General features: G+C 42.5%; 1 protein-coding gene across 2 annotated transcripts in view; it reads right to left on the bottom strand.

The window, feature by feature from the left end:
- The window catches only part of CNGB3 (cyclic nucleotide gated channel subunit beta 3), a 312570-nt gene that overhangs the window by 174468 nt on the left and 119933 nt on the right, over positions 1–18169 (bottom strand). For both annotated transcript variants that reach the window (XM_068234874.1, XM_068234873.1), the window contains exon 3: positions 7957–8077. In XM_068234874.1, coding sequence (XP_068090975.1) covers positions 7957–8077 — 121 coding nt within the window. The remainder of the gene's footprint in view (positions 1–7956; positions 8078–18169) is intronic.

Here is an 18169-nt window from a genome sequence, read left to right as displayed (position 1 = left end):
GAGAGCTGTGAGCTGAGGCACGTCATTGAATCTTCTAGTGGATGGGTGCTACTCTACAACCAACAATTGTTTCCCGCATTTCTGATCGGAAATCCGCATTTCTGAAATTGGAAAATGGAAATCAGAATTCAGTGGAAATCGACTTTACCTCAACTCAGAAGCATTGGACCAATCAGAGAATGTAGCATTTTTCTGCAAAATTGTAATTTTAGACTAATCACAACACTGATTTTTGTTTTTCCAATTTTTTGCGGAATCGGAAATGGGCATTTCGACCATCCCTAGTTTGAAGTAAAGTCATTATGGTTTGGCTACTTCTGTTTAAAGAACACTAAACCCAATAAAGCAGGCGCCTATTATTACCCACACTGGTATCAGTCATCCTTAGATAAGTACAGGGAAGGTAAAACATTCGCATCAGGTGCAGAGATTACAGGGACAGTATGTGTGTACCGTGTTTACGAGGTGAAGAGGTCAGTATTGGGGAAAAGCAGCTTGTTGTGCTGTGTGAGGAGTCTGACAGTGAGGGGGGAGGCAGGAGAGTAGCAGTATTTTATTTTACTTGCACAGCAGAAGGGAGGAGGTGGCACTGCCGTCCTGACAGAGGAGGAATGGAGTGGCTGAGGGTGAGCAGTTTGTTTGTCACAGACTCACAGCCAGCCAGTATGCTATTGAGTTGAACTGCAGCATTTCATGTAAAAACATTAAATGAAACAGAGTAAATTGTTGGGTGCTTTGGGATCATTACAAATCGGAGGGGATAGGGGGCGCATTCTCATAAGTTTGCCTCAGGCAGCAAAAAGTCTAGAACCAGCCCTGGATAAGTATGTGATTTTGTACCTTGCTTGGGCTTGGGTACACTTTAACTTTCAGCTTTAGTCTGCAGCTGGTCCAAGTTTCTTGAAAACTTGCTGGAAACCATGGCAACTGACTTTACAGAACGTACAGCTCTCTCTCTCTCTCTTTATCTCTATCTTTGTGCCATTGGTTCAGAAGTCTGCACAAAACAGGGAATAACATTTCATGCATCTTTTTCCTCTCCTAAAGCTTCTCAAGTTTTACTGCAATGACTTATTCATTACACAGAAGAAACAAGAAAACAGAGATAATGCCAATTATGCCAAAGTGGAGAGACACAGAGGAAACATCAATGGGAGCTAGAGAGGCAGAGTCAGTACTGAAAGTTACAGGTGGACGTGCTGCTAAAAGGGTATGCGGGACCCTGAACACCAGTATGCGGGCAAACTTTAGGGAAACAAAAAATAAAAAAACGAAAAGGAAAACTCTCCCTGTAAACACTGTTATGAAGCTACATTATAAAAAAGGCAGACTTTGAACCCTTTCACTTCTGACAGTGTTTACATGCTTTTGGGCGGGACAGTGGTGTAGCAGTTAGCACTCTTGTCTTGCAGCACTGGGTCCCCAATTCAGGGACACTATCTGCATGGAGTTTGTTTGTTCAACTCGTCTTTGCGTTGGTTTCCTCCAGGTACCCCAGTCTCCTCCAGCAGTGGCTGGATAGTGTACTGGTTAGGGGCTCTGCCTCTGACACAGGAGACCTGGGTTCAAATCTCAGCTCTCCCTGTTCAATAAGCCAGAACCTTTTTTAGTAGGAGACCTTGGGTAAGACTCCCGAACACCACTCCTGCCTATAGAGCAATCAATCGGATTCTGCAGAATTGAAATTTCTGATTGGAACTCCGAAAGCGGAATTCCGGTGATATCCGATTTACTGCAACTTGGCAATTTTAGCCCAATCACAACTCGGAATCACTGGACCAGTCAGAGAATGCAGAATTTTTCCGTGAAATTTGGACTACTGTGGTAATTTTAGACCACAAGACTTGGATAGTACAGAGTATTCCTAAGTCTTGTGATTGGCCTAAAATTTCCGTGGCATTCCAATTACGGTAGTAAAATTCTGCATTCTCTAATTGGTCCAATACTTCCGACTTAACTTAGAAGTTTTTAGCTAATCAGAGAATGCAAAAAATAACAAAGAAAAATAAGACTTCTCGGCAATTGGAAAAATGGAAATCAGAAAATCAGAAATCAGAATTTGCAGAAATCTTAATTTCCACAGAATCAGAAATTGGCATATCTGACAATCCCTAGTCGCCCTAAGTGGTTGCAACTCTGAAGCGCCTTCAGTCTGCCGGGAGAAAAGTGCGATACTGTAGAATACTGTAAATGTTAACTGTCTTAGCTTTTTTTTGTTTTCTTCAGCCTGCAATTGCATTTTTCATGTGTAGATTTTCCTTTGCGGCAAAATATAGTAGAATCACAAACGCGCGTGTTATGTGGAAGGCAGAAAGCTGTCAGATTCTTTACCACAAAGAAAAAAACAAAAACAGAATGTAGATGACTGCAAAAAAAATTTCTGATTCTCAAGTGGCCCAATTTAACTACGTGTGCAGCGGGCACATTACCCGAAGTGCAGAAAACACGTGATTGAGGAAAATGGACTCACTGCCTGGAATATATACTCTGGAAAGCAATGTGGCAGATGTCACCGCTATGTAAATACACAATAACAATAACACAAAAATATGTCCTTGAGTCCTCATACTTATTTATTCGGACTTGAATTAAAATGATTTAGATATTCAATGGGCTTACGAGATGGTGTGAGAAGAAACTATGTTCTATTTAATTAAAAAAAAACCATCAGGGTAATAAAAGACACTATGATCACTCAGATTAATCAAAAGCCCACAGGAGGTAACGTCTTCCTCCATGCATGATATTAATTAACACTTTCTACCCCTGTGGAGCTTGGGAGTGGGGTGGCCAAGAGAAAAACTAAATTAAAGGGAATCTGAAGTGAAAATAAATGTATGAGATAATGAATTGTATGTGTAGTACAGCTAAAAAACAGAACATTAGTAGCACAGAACCGAGTCTCATATTGTTTCCAATACAGGAAGAGTTAAGAGACATCAGATATCTTTGCAAAAGAGCTTCTCTGAGCTCTCCGACCCACCGGGTCGAATACAATCCTGTTTTCTGAAGCACTTAAACATCAAAGAAACAGTGAGCAACAGCTTTAGATAAGGTTTTGCTGCAGGGGAGTTCAAGGGTCATTAGCTCTGCTCTGTTTCATAGCTTAAAATACAGTAGGCTTGATTCACTAAAGCGTGCTAACACAGTTAGCACGCCTAAAAGATTTGCACGTGCAAACTAGGGTGCTAAGTAGTTTGCAGGGCAAAGCTGTTTCTGATCGTGTGCTATTTTAGCGAGCGTAAAGTTTTGCATGCACCGCTTCGCCTGCAAAGTATCCTTATCATGCTACTTAACACGCAAAGTAGCTGATTTTGCACACAAATCGGTGCTCGCAAATCTTTGTGCGCAAAGCGTGAAACTTTATGCGCATATTAGCGTGTGCAAAGCCAGTTTGCACATGCTAAGGGGCTTTTCACTGGCGTGCTAACACTTAGCACGCTTTTATGAATCAATCCCAGTGTGTGGTTTGTAATTTCAAATATGACAGAATGCAATGTTATATAAAAAGCTCTATAGCTAAAATTTAAAATATAAAACTCTTTTCTTGGCTGCTAATTCTATTAATCATCTATTCTAAATATACGATTCATTATATCATAAGTTATTGTTTTTCACTTCAGTATCACTTTAAATAATGCTATTTTGCTGGAGGCATGCAGAGCACAACATATTGTTGGCTATATTTATGTAGTTTTGCCGATGGTATCTTACTATAAAAGTCTATTTAAAGAAATGTTAAAGAACTTTTAAAAACAAAACAATAAAATACTGTAGAGTTTAAAGAGAACCAGAGATGAAGCACCCTCTTGTATTTTACCTTATAAATCAGTGGGAACATGACAGTAAACACCTAATCTGCCCTTTGTTTCATTGTTCTCTGTGTAATCTGACTGTTATCACCTCTGATAAGAATCCCCGACTGAGAAGTCAGGCTGCTCCGTCTAGCTTTGCTACAGAAAGATTATAGCTAAGTCTGTCTTCTGTGGTGTTATTTCAAGCCCAAGCCTGCCCTCTTGTGGCTTTGCTATAATGACTCAGCAATAATCATTCCCAGCAAAGCCAGATTTAATTGCTCAGTCTGGGATTCTTGTGACTGCTGCTAACAGACACTTTTAGCAGTGAGGGTGAAACAGAGAGCAGGGTAAGTGTTTTCTCTAATGTTCTTACTGATATACATGGTAAAATACACAAGGGTGCTTCGTCTCTGGTTCCCTTTAAATCTAGCTAACTGGAGAAAAAAAAAATATAGGTTAAAAAAAAATCACTTAGCTTTGTAATAGGCTAGAAAATGCACTGCTCAGTGTGACAGAAGTAAGGCTATTTTGGGTTCATTTAAGAGTTTAATAATATGATTATGATTACTATAGTTAAGCTACATGGTATCATTTCGGCAGCCCGGGATCGTTTGCTGCGAGGGAAGGCTGTATTTTGCACAGGTGTATGCTAATTATACTCCCTCAAGCCAATTTCCTCTGAATACATTTCATGTCATAATGGCCTCGCGCAAATCTTCAAATGAGGCTTAATTTTGACCTCCTCTTTTCGGTGGCAATTACTACCAACTGCCGAAAGGTAACCCCCAAACCATTCAAAGAGCATATATTTGTCATTTGTATAATTTCACTCGTTTTTTCACGATCCTGATCTTGCTTTTGTTAAAGGGCTTTAGACAGAGCAGAGAAAACTATTAAGTATAAGACTGTAACCTATGTTACACCCACATTTCATCTTGGCTATTTTACGATTATGGCCCATATGCAATTCACTTTTTCACCTGCGTTTTCTCCTAGGTGATAAATTTTCATCTTCGATTTAAAATAACTTTTTAGCATTTTACAATGGGAAAAGTACCAAACAGTATGTGAAAAACTACTGTCAACATTATTTTGAGTATTTGTTGGCTTTCTGATAGTTTGAAAGTCATCTTATGACAAGTTTTGAAAATATCACCTAGGAGAAAACCCAGGGGAAAAAGTGAATTGCATATGGGCCCTTGGCCCATATGCAATTCACTTTTTTCACCTGAGTTTTCTACTAGGTGATAATTTTAAATTTGGCAATAAAATGCCTTTTAAGTCACCAGAAAGCAAGAACATACTGAAAATAAATTTGATAGTACTTTTTGACCTACTTTTTGGTACTTTTTAAATTAAAAAGTGCTGGAAAGTTATTTTAAATAGAAGATGAAAAATTATCTCCTAGGAGAAAACTCAGGTGAAAAAGTGAATTGCATATGGGCTCTTGTATTTAATGATAGAGTTCAAAGAGCAGTGGTAAGCGGTAATCTGTGGTAAACTAGCCGGGGTCGGCCATTGGCCCTTATTTAATTTACTTTTTCTCCTAAGTTTTCTCCTAAGAGATAATTTTCCATCTTTTTCATCTTCTGTTTAAAATAATTTTTCAGAACTCTGCAATTGAAAAAGTACCAAAAGGAGTATTTACGTGCTTGCTGGTGGCTTAGGCCCATATGCAACTCACTTTTTCTCCTGAGTTTTCTCCAAGGTGAGATTTTCACACCTTATCAATAAAATGCTCTTTAAACCACTAGGAAGCAAGAAAATACCCCAAATAATTTTGATAGTACTTTTTTTAACCTACTTTTGGGTAAATTTTTAATTGTAAAATGATGAAACGTTATTTTAAAGATAAGATAAAACATTATCTCTTAGGTGATAAGGATAATTGCACCAGGTTAATTGCATATGGGCCAATTTTTCTTCTGGGTTTTCACCTAGGAGAATTTTTTTTTCATCTTCCCTTTAAAATAACTTTGCAGCAAAAAAAGTACTAAAAAGTTGGTGAAGAAGTATTATAAAAATTATTTTAAGTATTTTCTTGGTTGCTGGAGGTTTAAAATCCATGTTATTGACAAGGGGGCATGTGCAATTCACGTTTTCATCTGAGTTTTCTTCTTGATAGTTTTTTTTAATCTTCTCTTTAAAATAACTTTTCAGCATGTAACAATTGAAAAAGTACCAAAAGTAGTAGTAAAAGTACTATCAAAAGGATGTTGAGTATGTTCTTGCTTGCTGGGGTTTAAAAGGCATTTTAATGACAAAGGCCCATATGCAATTAACTTTTTCACCTGAGTTATCTCCTAGGAGATCATTTTCATCTTCTCTTTAAAATAACTTTTCAGCGTTTTACAATTGAAAAAGTACCCAAAGGTTGGTGAAGAAGTACCATTAAAATTATTTTGACTATTTTCTTGCTTGCTGGTGGATTAAAAAGCATTTTATGATAAGGTGTGAAAATATCACCTAGAAAAAAACTCAGGAGAAAAAGTGAATTCCATATGGGCCAAAGTGTGCAAAACATCACCTTGGAGAAAACGTATGAGCAAAAGTAAATTGAATAAGCAGTGCGTGTGTGTGTGCGTGTGTAATGAGGGTGGGGCAAGCTAGTGCGAGGGTGGCAAATGTAACCTTTCACAAAGGAGATGCAGTCCATGGGTCCGAAAAAAGAGATTTTCTCGCATCAACATACTGCATATTCCCCAGCATGCATTGCGACACACAAATTCCCTGGGAAGTTAATAATCTGCTACAGCTGTGGTCAGTCTGTGGAGAAGATGGCGACTCCCCATGGCCTTATAGGGAGGTTTGTTTAAAAAAAATTATTCAAGGTACACAGTTTGCTTTAAGAAAGAGAGGTGAGACTGTAGAACGGTTTGCTTGTGATAGTTAGTATCTTGAATTTGTGCAATAGGCAGCCAATGCAGGGCCTGACAGTGGGTTAGCACCAGAGAAGCGAGAGAAGAGGTGAATGATTTGTGTTGCAGAGTTCATGATGGACTGGAGCAAGGCCAGTCGCTTAGCAGGCAGGCTCCAGGGGAGGGAATTGCAGAAAGCAAGATGTGAAAGAGTCAGGGCATGCACAAATCGTTTGGAAACATCCTGAGTGAGAAAGGGGCATATGCAGAAAAGGTTCCTCAAGTGAAAACAGGAGGTAGATGATAAGTCAATGGCCTCAATTCACTAAACTTATCTACTGTCTTTAATAACATTTCTAGAGTTGTTACCATGGTGATAAGGCATGTAGTATTCAGGAAACATTTTACCTCAGGCAAGCCTAAAGTTAACTCTTCTGTCTTTAAATTAACTCTCCAATCCTTAAAATAACTCCAGAGTTAAAGACAGGCTGTTAATTAGCTGCATGTGAAAATAACTACAGAGGAGGTAAATTAACTACAGAGGAGGTAAATTAACTACAGGAGAGGTAACTTAAGGAATGAAGAGGTAAGATAACTCTCTCACGTGTGGAGGTAAATTTTCTCTTGCCTTATTATCTCTATCATGATCTTAGTGAATTGAGGCCAATGTGTGGTTTGAATGAGAGAGTTACAGTACATTGATTAGTACAACTAGGTAGTGGGCTTGGATCATAGCGATTATTGGAGTGTTGTCACCATTGATAGGTGTATCAGGCAGGGGAACTTAATCACGTGGTGGGAAAAATACCTGTTCTGTTTTGTCCATGTTAAAGAGGAACTGTAATGAGATAGAATAAAATGCAGTAAAATACTCAGAATACCCACTTTTACGTAAAATATTCTGGTTTAGGCTGTTTTATAATGCAGAATTCTCTTTAGTGCAGGTCACTAGCTGGCCAGTTCAGTTTCACAGAAGGAAATAATAGGTTTCACTCATCCTTGATGGTGTCATCTCCATATACATTTTGTAGCCTTTTGTGGATGTGGGGCAGACTGTAGCTCCCTTCATCAAGAACTCAATGATGGAACGTTGCTACTGATTGGAATTTATTATTCCCCTGCAGTGAAGTAAAAGATTCAGAAACACTTGTATAGAGGAAGTGTTACTCTACCAACATGAGTGATTTTGATGATTTATATCACTTGATAGAAAAGTTATGCCCACTTTTGCATTACTATCGTGACAGTGCATATTATCTTCTGGAAATACACAAGGAAACCAGGAACACCCATTAACTTACTTATTTGGACTTTTTTCTTCACAAATAAGATTTTCTGTTCCTTTAGTGGAGGATATGTTTGCCTGACTACTAGTGGCTCCATGTTTTCCTTGTGTCGATGAAGAGTGAGCTTCCACGTCATCTAAAAATACAGTGAAAGAACTGTTAAGTCAAGGTGATTATAATTAATATTATTATGTACAAATACCAACAACACATGGCAGCATTAACTTTTAACACTCAAAAAAACATGCACAAAGCAACCTGTGAAACAGACAATAATAAAAACAATAAAGTTCTTAAAATGAAGAATCTTAAAGTGGATCCAAGATGAACTTTTACTTATTGCATAATTGTGTTCCTTACATCTAGTTTATAGGGCATTCCTCAAGCCATAAACTTTTTTGTGTTTTAATTCCCTAATTCCCTATAAACTAAACAAGCCTTGCCCACAGCCCCTCCAGTACCTAGGGAATCTGAGATTCATGTAGCAGGGGCTTATGGGAGCTCAGTCTAGGCAGGAGGAGAAGGAGGTGTTACTAGCCAGAGATTTCAGAGGCAGAGGGGAGGAGAGGGGAGTGAAGTTTTCACAGGCTGAGCAATGGAGATGCAGAGCAGCTTGCCTGTGTGATCACAAGCAGAACATGGCTGCTCTCATTGTATTACAGGAAGAAATAATAATATACTGTTGAAGCTGTTTGCAGCTAGATTGGCTGTGTAAACTTTAGATAAGATATACAGGTTTTTTTTTGGGGGGGGGGGGCTTGTTCCCAGGGAAACACTGAATCCATGCCGTTCGTATTGGCGGGTCGTTCGTAAGTTGGGCGTTCGTAAGTCAAGTTACTTGTTATAGTTAGTTTTTCATCTCGGATCCGCTTTAATAAACCAAAACCTGCAGTGTTTTGCTCTGAGCCAGTTTACCAGTTATGCTCTAAGTCAGTTAATGCACATAAGTAAAAGTTTATGAATGTAAAGTCTCACCACCTAAACCTACTGCCTGTTAACTATATAACAAACATGATAAAATATAGCAGATAATGCATTAGCAGGGAAAAACGTGGCACCTGTTATCTAGTTTCTGGTAATTTTGAGTAGCAGTAGTATTTTTTATACATTAACGTTTACTTGTGTAAAATTAAACTCTTAAATCCATGCTTAAGGGACCGTCACACCTGTGCAGGCAGCCAGCCTTTTGACCATTGTGTAGGTTTGCATGCTGCAGGACTCTGGAAAGAAGAGCTTCTGTCAGTTTTGCAGCTTGTGCTTGCAGAGGAATTTGCATACGTTGTCATGCAAATTGCCTGGCCACATTCATTGGAGGCGTGTACTATAAGTACTATGTCTTTCCCACAATGCTTCGCTGTTCATAAGGATTTCGTCCTATGTAACACTCCTGGTGGGGTGTCAGCCTTGCTCTCTGTTTGAACATCAGCTTAGAGTAATTCCTGAATCTGCGCTAGGTAGATTTCCCTAGTGCAGTTAGGATTGTATTATCTGTATTGCCTGTTCTGTCTTGTCTTGCCTGTTGCCATTGTCCTGTCCCTATGGTGGTTGACAGGAAATGGTTCTGATCTCTGTTCTTGGAGTATAGCTGGTGCAGCGGTTGCTACCAGCTATCTCTTCTGTTCTGTCTCCTGGGATCGCACTAGCTACTTTTTGCTAGCGCTGGGGATCCTTGTGTTCTGTCTCCTGGGATCGCGCTAGCTACTTTTCGCTAGCGCTGGGGATCCTTCTGTTCTGTCTCCTGGGATCGCGCTAGCTACTTTTCGCTAGCGCTGGGGATCCTTCTGTTCTGCTACTCTGTACCTGGATCGCGCTAGCCACTTTTCGCTAGTGCTGTGGATCCTATCTCTCGCTTGTCCCTGTTTTCGTGTGTCTGTCTTATCTGCTACGACCGTTTGCTGGAGGCTCTGTGAGGTAACCGTTAAGCAAGCGTTCGCGTCCTCTGTTTCATGTTTGTCTGTCGATGGTTAGTTAGGCGTGCTTGTCTCTATTGTGCTTATCACGTGGAGACCGCGCATAACCACGTGCACTGTTGCGAATGAGTGCGGTGTTCGCGGTTAGCTAGCGTTTGTTGTTTTCCACATCTTCTCATTGTATTATTTACTGTGCCTTTGCTACCCTCTTATTCTGTCCTGATCTGCCTTGTGTCACGTCTGGCGATCGCACCTCTCGCAATCGCGTTCCTATTTCATATCTGCTGTTGTGTGTGCGCGGTCGCGAGGTGGCGACTGGATTGGCGCACACACATACAACCTGTCCCTTTGCTCGTTCTCATTCGCAATCGCCTCTCTTGCGATTGCGTTCTGCGCTTCGTACAATTCCTGTCTGGCATTTGTGGAGGTACAGAGGATTGGTTCCTCTGCACTCCCCAGCGCCATCTGCCGACAGGAATTTCCCTCTACAGGTGCGTAGCACCTTTTGCTGGGTGCCTGCAATTACACGCTTGTGGAGAATTTCCGCCGTGTCAGCGCACGCGTTGTGCGCTGATCACGGAGAAAGTTCCACAATCGTTACAGTATGAACAGCCCAACCCAAAACCCCAGTGTAGACGAATTTCTGATTTGTACGATTTTGTCGAGTTTGGGTCCTGTGTCTTTAAGAGCTTTAAAAGGCTAAATTCAGAGACCAAGGCGGAATTTCTTTCTAAATGTGTGAGGTTTTGTCTGAATCCCACCTTTCAGATTTCTGATCTGTCCACGTCGGCTCTTCTGTTTGCCTATGTGCTCTTAAAAGACGGTTTGTTCACCTGGGCGTATAATCTGTTAAAAATCAATTCTTGGGATGGTAATCTGTATCAGTTGCTTGCAGTGATATTCTCTCACTGGTTTAAACTGCCTGGCTTACCACCTGCTCTGATTGAGTGTGTAGCTGCTGATAAGTCAGCTGATCTTTCCCTTCCATGCAAAACTTTTCAGTATGACAATCAGTTCAATGTGTCTGTTACCACTTCAGGTTTTAAACAGCAGACATGCAAAGTGGCTAAAAAGAGAAAAACTAAAAAACGCAAGCATCGGAATAAAACACTCCCTAGTGATGTTTGTAATGATGTTGTTCCGTCTCCGGCTTTTTTGCCCCAATCCAAAGCTCAGGTGGATCCTGCTATAGGTAGGATCGCACACTATATTAAAGCAGTTAAAAAATCTGTTCTTGTTCCTGAACTCCATCCCTATGGAGATTATTTGGATACTGGCCTGTTTGAACCCCCATTTGCTTCCTGGGATATTGGGGCCTTGCTGGAAGAATTCGATTTTGATTGGAAAGCCTTTTGCGATTTTTACATCGCAAAAAGCGAAAATGTCTTGAATGCTTGTCTCGATTCAATGTACCTTCTGATTAATTCCGATGAATGTGACAAGGATGATGTGGATCTGGTGATCTATGTATGGCAAACGATTTTGGATGAGTTGCACACACACCAACCAATTGATTCCAATAAAGAGACATCGTTGTCGGATGATTGTTCCTGACTTTCTGGGGTAAAGCATGTGAGTCTTGACTTGACTGTGCAATCTGAAATGAATGAGTGTGCCGCTGTGGTTGATTCCTGTGCGAATCCTGAAGGATTCGCTCCTGACAGTGTGCAGTTTGAATCTGTGCGATCTGATGCCTGTTTCTCGGATGTTCCTGCAGATTGTGATCGGCATGAGTCTGCCGGTTTCCTCAAGGATGTGTGGGATCCTTTGTCATTTAGAAACAGATCTTTGAAATCTTCCGTCTGTGACCCTGCTATGGGGAAAATTTCTCGACTATGCAGCGTCAAAAGTAAAATTATTATGCCTAATAAAGTTTATCCTGTTGATGTCGCTATTTCTTCTGCAAATGAGTCTCTGTCTCACCCTGTTCTCACCTGTGAGGGCCCGTTGCCTGGGGACAGTTGCTCCAGCGTTTCGGTCCTAGATGCCTTGCAGTCTGCTCCGCAGATCGCGGAGGTTTGCGCTATAGAAGCGTCAGTTTCACAACCTAAAGTGAATTTTGATTCGCAGGTTTTGCGTTCTGATTCCTCGGATTCGACATTGTTAGCCGAATCTAAGAGTGAGACAGCGCTTCAGTTTTGCGAATCTGATGCTGAACCCTCTTTGCCTTATTCAGAGACGCTTTCTCTGAACCTGCCCTGTACCATGAATAAAAACATGATTTCCTTTCACACTGACGTTTGTGAGCCCCTTTGTTGGTCTGAGGGAGGTTCTGACTCTCCACCCTGTACTCTGGATGAGTCAATATTGCCTTGTACAATTTCTCCTGCCCTGCCCCTAGAGGCTCGTCTAGGTATTGCTGCTATTTTTACCTGTTTTTCTGCAGTTTTGGAGTTACAAGCTAGTTTGACTGCCACACAGAATTCTGGGTACAGTGAGAATGAAGTTAGGGAGTCAGTGTGTGTTCCAGTAAATATACCTGTACATTCCCCTCATGATGATGAGATCCAGTCTCAGGTTATGGTGGAACCATTCCTGGGACATCTGCCCTGTCCACAAAATAAAGTTCCAGTTTTGCCCTGTAACATGGATAGTTCAGAATCCTTCCTAGAAAACTTGAAAAATGATGTTCCTGAGGTCTTGTTTGATGTTCTGGAGGTCCCCGAGTTCCTCCCAAAGGGTGCAGAACTTGTAGGAGATGTCTCCTGTCCCCCAAGTCCTTCTGAGGTGTTGCCCTCTTCCGTAGGCATTGCTGCCTTGCTGGCTACCTTTTCAGCTCTGGTGGAGCTTCAGTCATGTGTAGTCAATGATGATATTGCAGTCACAGAAATTTCCGAATTTGAATCCGAGTCTTCTTTTGAAAGTCCAGTGCTTGAGACCAATGCTCGTGATGATTCTCTGCCCGGTCCTGGTTTTGCTTTCCTCGTGCTGGACTCTGAGGTTGGCAGTTCCCCGACATGTCCTGAGGTTTCTCCTGTGCTGGTGTACCCCAGTGTGCTCTGTGACCCAGAAAGCCCAAGTGTGCCTCGGTTACCAGCATACTCAGATGCTTCCTCGGTGGAGACCTGTTCTGATTTAGCCTGCCTGCTTGCATGCCCAGAAGTGGTCCCTGAAAGTCTTGATCTTGATGGGTGTCCTTGTAATTCTGAATCCGGAATTATCATTGGTTCCATGGGGGTTCTTGGTAATTCTCCATGTGAGCCTGGTGATTGTTCTGCCCTCTTGGGATCTCTGTGGAGCTTCAAAAGGTTCTGGGAGATTCCGGGAGAAATTTTGCTTGGTCCCCTGGATAAGATCAACGGTGGCTTTTGTGTTGTAAGGGACACTTCGAACAGGTATTGTGGCGGGTTTGGTATTTTCGGACGCTCCTTGGAAGGTGGTGGGTATTGTCTGGAGGGTGTCGATGGCTTCTTCTCTGGCGTTCACAGTCCTGATGGGTGTTATACTGAGACTGGTAGTACTGATGGGCATGTTTCGGTGGCTTCTGTTTCCGATGAGGTCGGTTTCGGGTGGATTGACTCTGGAATTGGACCTTGTCGGGCTGCCCCGACCTTCATGAGTCTTCAGTTTGAGTCTGTTGCTAATAGCAGTTTTGAGGGTCGTCTGGAATTCGACCCTGGAGGGGGGGTACTGTGATGATTTGCTCAGCTGCCTGTGCAGGCAGCCAGCCTTTTGACCATTGTGTAGGTTTGCATGCTGCAGGACTCTGGAAAGAAGAGCTTCTGTCAGTTTTGCAGCTTGTGCTTGCAGAGGAATTTGCATACGTTGTCATGCAAATTGCCTGGCCACATTTATTGGAGGCGTGTACTATAAGTACTATGTCTTTCCCACAATGCTTCGCTGTTCATAAGGATTTCGTCCTATGTAACACTCCTGGTGGGGTGTCAGCCTTGCTCTCTGTTTGAACATCAGCTTAGAGTAATTCCTGAATATGCGCTAGGCAGATTTCCCTAGTGCAGTTAGGATTGTATTATCTGTATTGCCTGTTCTGTCTTGTCTTGCCTGTTGCCATTGTCCTGTCCCTATGGTGGTTGACAGGAAATGGTTCTGATCTCTGTTCTTGGAGTATAGCTGGTGCAGCGGTTGCTACCAGCTATCTCTTCTGTTCTGTCTCCTGGGATCGCACTAGCTACTTTTTGCTAGCGCTGGGGATCCTTGTGTTCTGTCTCCTGGGATCGCGCTAGCTACTTTTCGCTAGCGCTGGGGATCCTTCTGTTCTGCTACTCTGTACCTGGATCGCGCTAGCCACTTTTCGCTAGTGCTGTGGATCCTATCTCTCGCTTGTCCCTGTTTTCGTGTGTCTGTCTTATCTGCTACGACCGCTTGCTGGAGGCTCGGTGAGGTAACCGTTAAGCAAGCGTTCGCGTCCTCTGTTTCATGTTTGTCTGTCGATGGTTAGTTAGGCGTGCTTGTCTCTATTGTGCTTATCACGTGGAGACCGCGCATAACCACGTGCACTGTTGCGAATGAGTGCGGTGTTCGCGGTTAGCTAGCGTTTGTTGTTTTCTGCATCTTCTCATTGTATTATTTACTGTGCCTTTGCTACCCTCGTATTCTGTCCTGATCTGCCTTGTGTCACGTCTGGCGATCGCACCTCTCGCGATCACGTTCCTATTTCATATCTGCTGTTGTGTGTGCGCGGTCGCGGGGTGGCGACTGGATTGGCGCACACACATACAACCTGTCCCTTTGCTCGTTCTCATTCGCAATCGCCTCTCTTGCGATTGCGTTCTGCGCTTCGTACAATTCCTGTCTGGCATTTGTGGAGGTACAGAGGATTGGTTCCTCTGCACTCCCCAGCGCCATCTGCCGACAGGAATTTCCCTCTACAGGTGCGTAGCACCTTTTGCTGGGTGCCTGCAATAACACGCTTGTGGAGGATTTCCGCCGTGTCAGCGCACGCGTTGTGCGCTGATCACGGAGAAAGTTCCACAATCGTTACACATACACATACATAATCACATCATATGTTACGTTATACAATATTATAAAGTTCCACAGTCCTAGGTGACATAAGGTGACCAACAGAAGTCTTTTGGGCCTTTTGACTGGATGACTGTTTCAACCAGTGACAGAGCCCAGGCCACAGTCTTTTGAGGATTGCACTGATGGGAGTATGTGGAGGGAATTAAGGAGGCTGGCAGCAGAGGGGAAGAAAGAGTTTCTGTGTGGTCTTTGTGGGGATGGCCCGAAGCCTCCAACCCAATGGAAGCAGTCTGAAGTAGCGGTGGCCTGGGTGTGAGAGGTCGTTGGCGATCCTCAGTGCCCTAGATCGCAGTATTTTGTTGTGAAGGAGGGGAAGTGAGGGGAGGGGGCTACCAATCATCCTCTCCGCTGCTCTGATGATCCTCTGTAGTTTGTTCCTGTCACTGGTGGTGGCGCCATCGTACCAGACCAAGATAGAAGTGCAGAGCAACAACATAGAACAAAGTTATAAAAGGCAAATTGTACAATATACATGATCATGCAATATGGGCTGGTTAGGAAGGACCAGTAATACAAGTACGGCTGTCATAGGACAGGAGCACACGATCCTGTAGATTACACTAGGGAAGTGAGGACCCTGCCAGAGACTTACAATCTAAAAGGGTGGGGTGGAAACACTAGGTGGGGCTTTGAAATAAATATTCAGTAGAGAGTTACTGTGTGGTAGGGGGTGGGTAGGCCATCTTAAAGAGGTGGGTTTTGAGGGCTTGCTTGAATGTGTTGAAGGAGGGAGCAAGTCTGATGGGCGGAGGAAGGGCGTTCCAGAGGATGGGGGCAGCTCTTGAGAAATCCTACAGGCAGGCATGGCAGTGGGAAATGCGTGGGGCGGTGATGTGAAGCTCATACTTCTGCTGAGATCCTACATAGCAACCAGTGGTGTAGCTAAGGAGCAATGGGCCCCGGTGCAAGTTTGACATGGGGCCCCCCAAGCACTCTATGCATAACAATTGATATGGCACACCAAAATCTACCAAGGATATCCACAGTGTCAGAGGTGCAATAGGGGATGGGTAACAGTTTGTTAATGATTACTACTATTCCAAGCATCTATAGAACTGATCATTACCAGCACAGGGTCAATAGAGAATTGATATTGTGCTTGAGGGAAGGCCTCTCGAGGCCCCTCTGTCCCAAGGGCCGCGATGCAGTCACTACCTCTTTAACCCCTATTTCTACGTCACTGATAGCAACCACTCATACACATTCAGCCATCCTGACCTTGTCACCCAAAAACAGACCTGGAACATAATCTCTTGTTCCCAAACCTGCCTATTAGGATTTCCGTGATAGGATGTGGATCAGTGCTTAAAGGGGTTCTTTCGCGAATGATACAAAAAATAAAAAGTGGTTTATGCATAAACTATTAAACATCCTTCTAAAATAGTGCAAAAAGTTTTTTTTTTAAAAAATGAATGCTTTCCTCACTACAACATGTAATATAAACAGTGACGAATGACGAATTGGGAGACTAATCCATTTGATAGGGGTGTTTTTTTTTTACTTGCATTTCACAAACAGAACTCCTGCCTACGTAGTTTTCAGTTGTGCAATCAATTGCTGTTAGAAGTTGCAGTTACAGCGATAACGGCTGATCTCCTATGTATATGCTTCTTGTATTCACTCACAGAGAAAAGACCCCCCTCCTTCTCCTCCCTGCAGGAACTGCTAAGCGCAGATGCCGGTGTAGTGAAAAATTTTGCTACCCATCATATTTTGCAACTTGCCATAGAGGACAGTGTATGACTGTGTAGGCGTGGCTCCTCTCTGTTAACACGCCTGTAATTTTTTGCAACCACAGATCCCATTGAGCTAGAAGGGGGATTGTTCCCTCCGGGGGGGGGTTATTAGTTGAGCAAGAGAGGGGATTGTTCCCTCGGGGGGGGTTATTAGTTGAGGAGGAGGGGGGATTGTTCCCTCCAGGGGGGGGTTATTAGTTGAGCAAGAGGGGGGATTGTTCCCTCCAGGGGGGGCCATTAGTTGAGCAAGAGGGGAGGGTTCTGTGTGAGAATAGGGTTTGGTTGGGTTGCATTTTCTGATACAGATAGGTTAAAGTCAATGGTTAGGTTGCACTTTCTGATAGCTATACCTATAAATAAGTGCAACCGGTTGCAAAATCTGATAAAGTTGCAAAAAATTTCACCACACCGGCAACAACTATTCAGTGACTTCGTCATGTGTTTACATAGTTGCCCAGCAACCAGACCCGGCCTCTGTGCAGAATAGTTTGTATCTTCTCCCAGCAAGTCAGTCCCTTTATCTTATCTCTGCCAGGAGAACTAAAAGTTCAATAAGGGGACACACTACAGCTGATAGCAGATTACTCTCTGGCAGAAGATACAAACTATTCTGCACAGATGCAGGGTCAGGTTGCTGGGCAACTATGTAAACACATGACGAAGTCACTGAATAGTTGTTGCCGGCATCTGCGCTTAGCAGTTCCTGCAGGGAGGAGAAGGAGGGGGGGTCTTTTCTCTGTGAGTGAATACAAGAAGCATATACATAGCAGATCAGCCGTTATCGCTGTAACTGCAACTCCTAAAAGCAATTGATTACACAACTAAAAAACTACGTAGGCAGGAGTTTGTGAAATGCAAGTAAAAAAAAACACCCCTATCAAATGGATTAGCCTCCCAATCTGTCATTTGTCACTGTTTATATTACATACTATTACTATGCTATTATTAGCATTTGTATGTATTGTTTTTTGTCTTGTGTTTTTTTCACAAACTTTTTGCTATCAGCTTATTGTCTGAACTTTTCAACTAACTAATAAATTATACGTTTTCTATGTGCACCCAAGAGCCAATTCCTATTTTTTGCAGTATTCATGTTTATATTACATGTTGTAGTGAGGAAAGCATTCATTTTTTTTGAAAAACTTTTTGCACTATTTTAGAAGGATGTTTAATAGTTTATGCATAAACCACTTTTTATTTTTTTCATCATTCGCGAAAGAACCCCTTTAAAGTTGCTTGCATAAAATCCCTTTAAACTTTAAAGCGTACTTTGCTTTTAGATGGTCTGCAATAGAATGGGCATTCACTTGGAAGGTTGTCAGAGTGAAATTTATTTTGGATGTCTGATCAGCATCCTGGGGTAAGTCAATGCCGTAGATTATAACTCACGGTTCCATGTATGGGAGGGAAGGTGGAGAAGACAAGTATATCTCAGGGCACTTTCTACAGACGCCACAGTACGGGCCAGTAACTTCCTGAAATAATCTGGAGCCCCTAGTTTACAGAGGTCTCATATGTCTTGGGTGGGCGTCACCATTTCTCTCCACCAATCACGCCCAACGCGTTTCGATACGCATGCCTATCTTCATCAGGGTG

This window comes from Hyperolius riggenbachi, chromosome 5, assembly GCF_040937935.1.
Source record: "Hyperolius riggenbachi isolate aHypRig1 chromosome 5, aHypRig1.pri, whole genome shotgun sequence".
NCBI classification, from domain to species: domain Eukaryota; kingdom Metazoa; phylum Chordata; class Amphibia; order Anura; family Hyperoliidae; genus Hyperolius; species Hyperolius riggenbachi.
The sequence above is the reverse complement of the archived record's forward strand: the minus strand, read 5'-3'. Positions and strand labels throughout refer to the sequence as shown.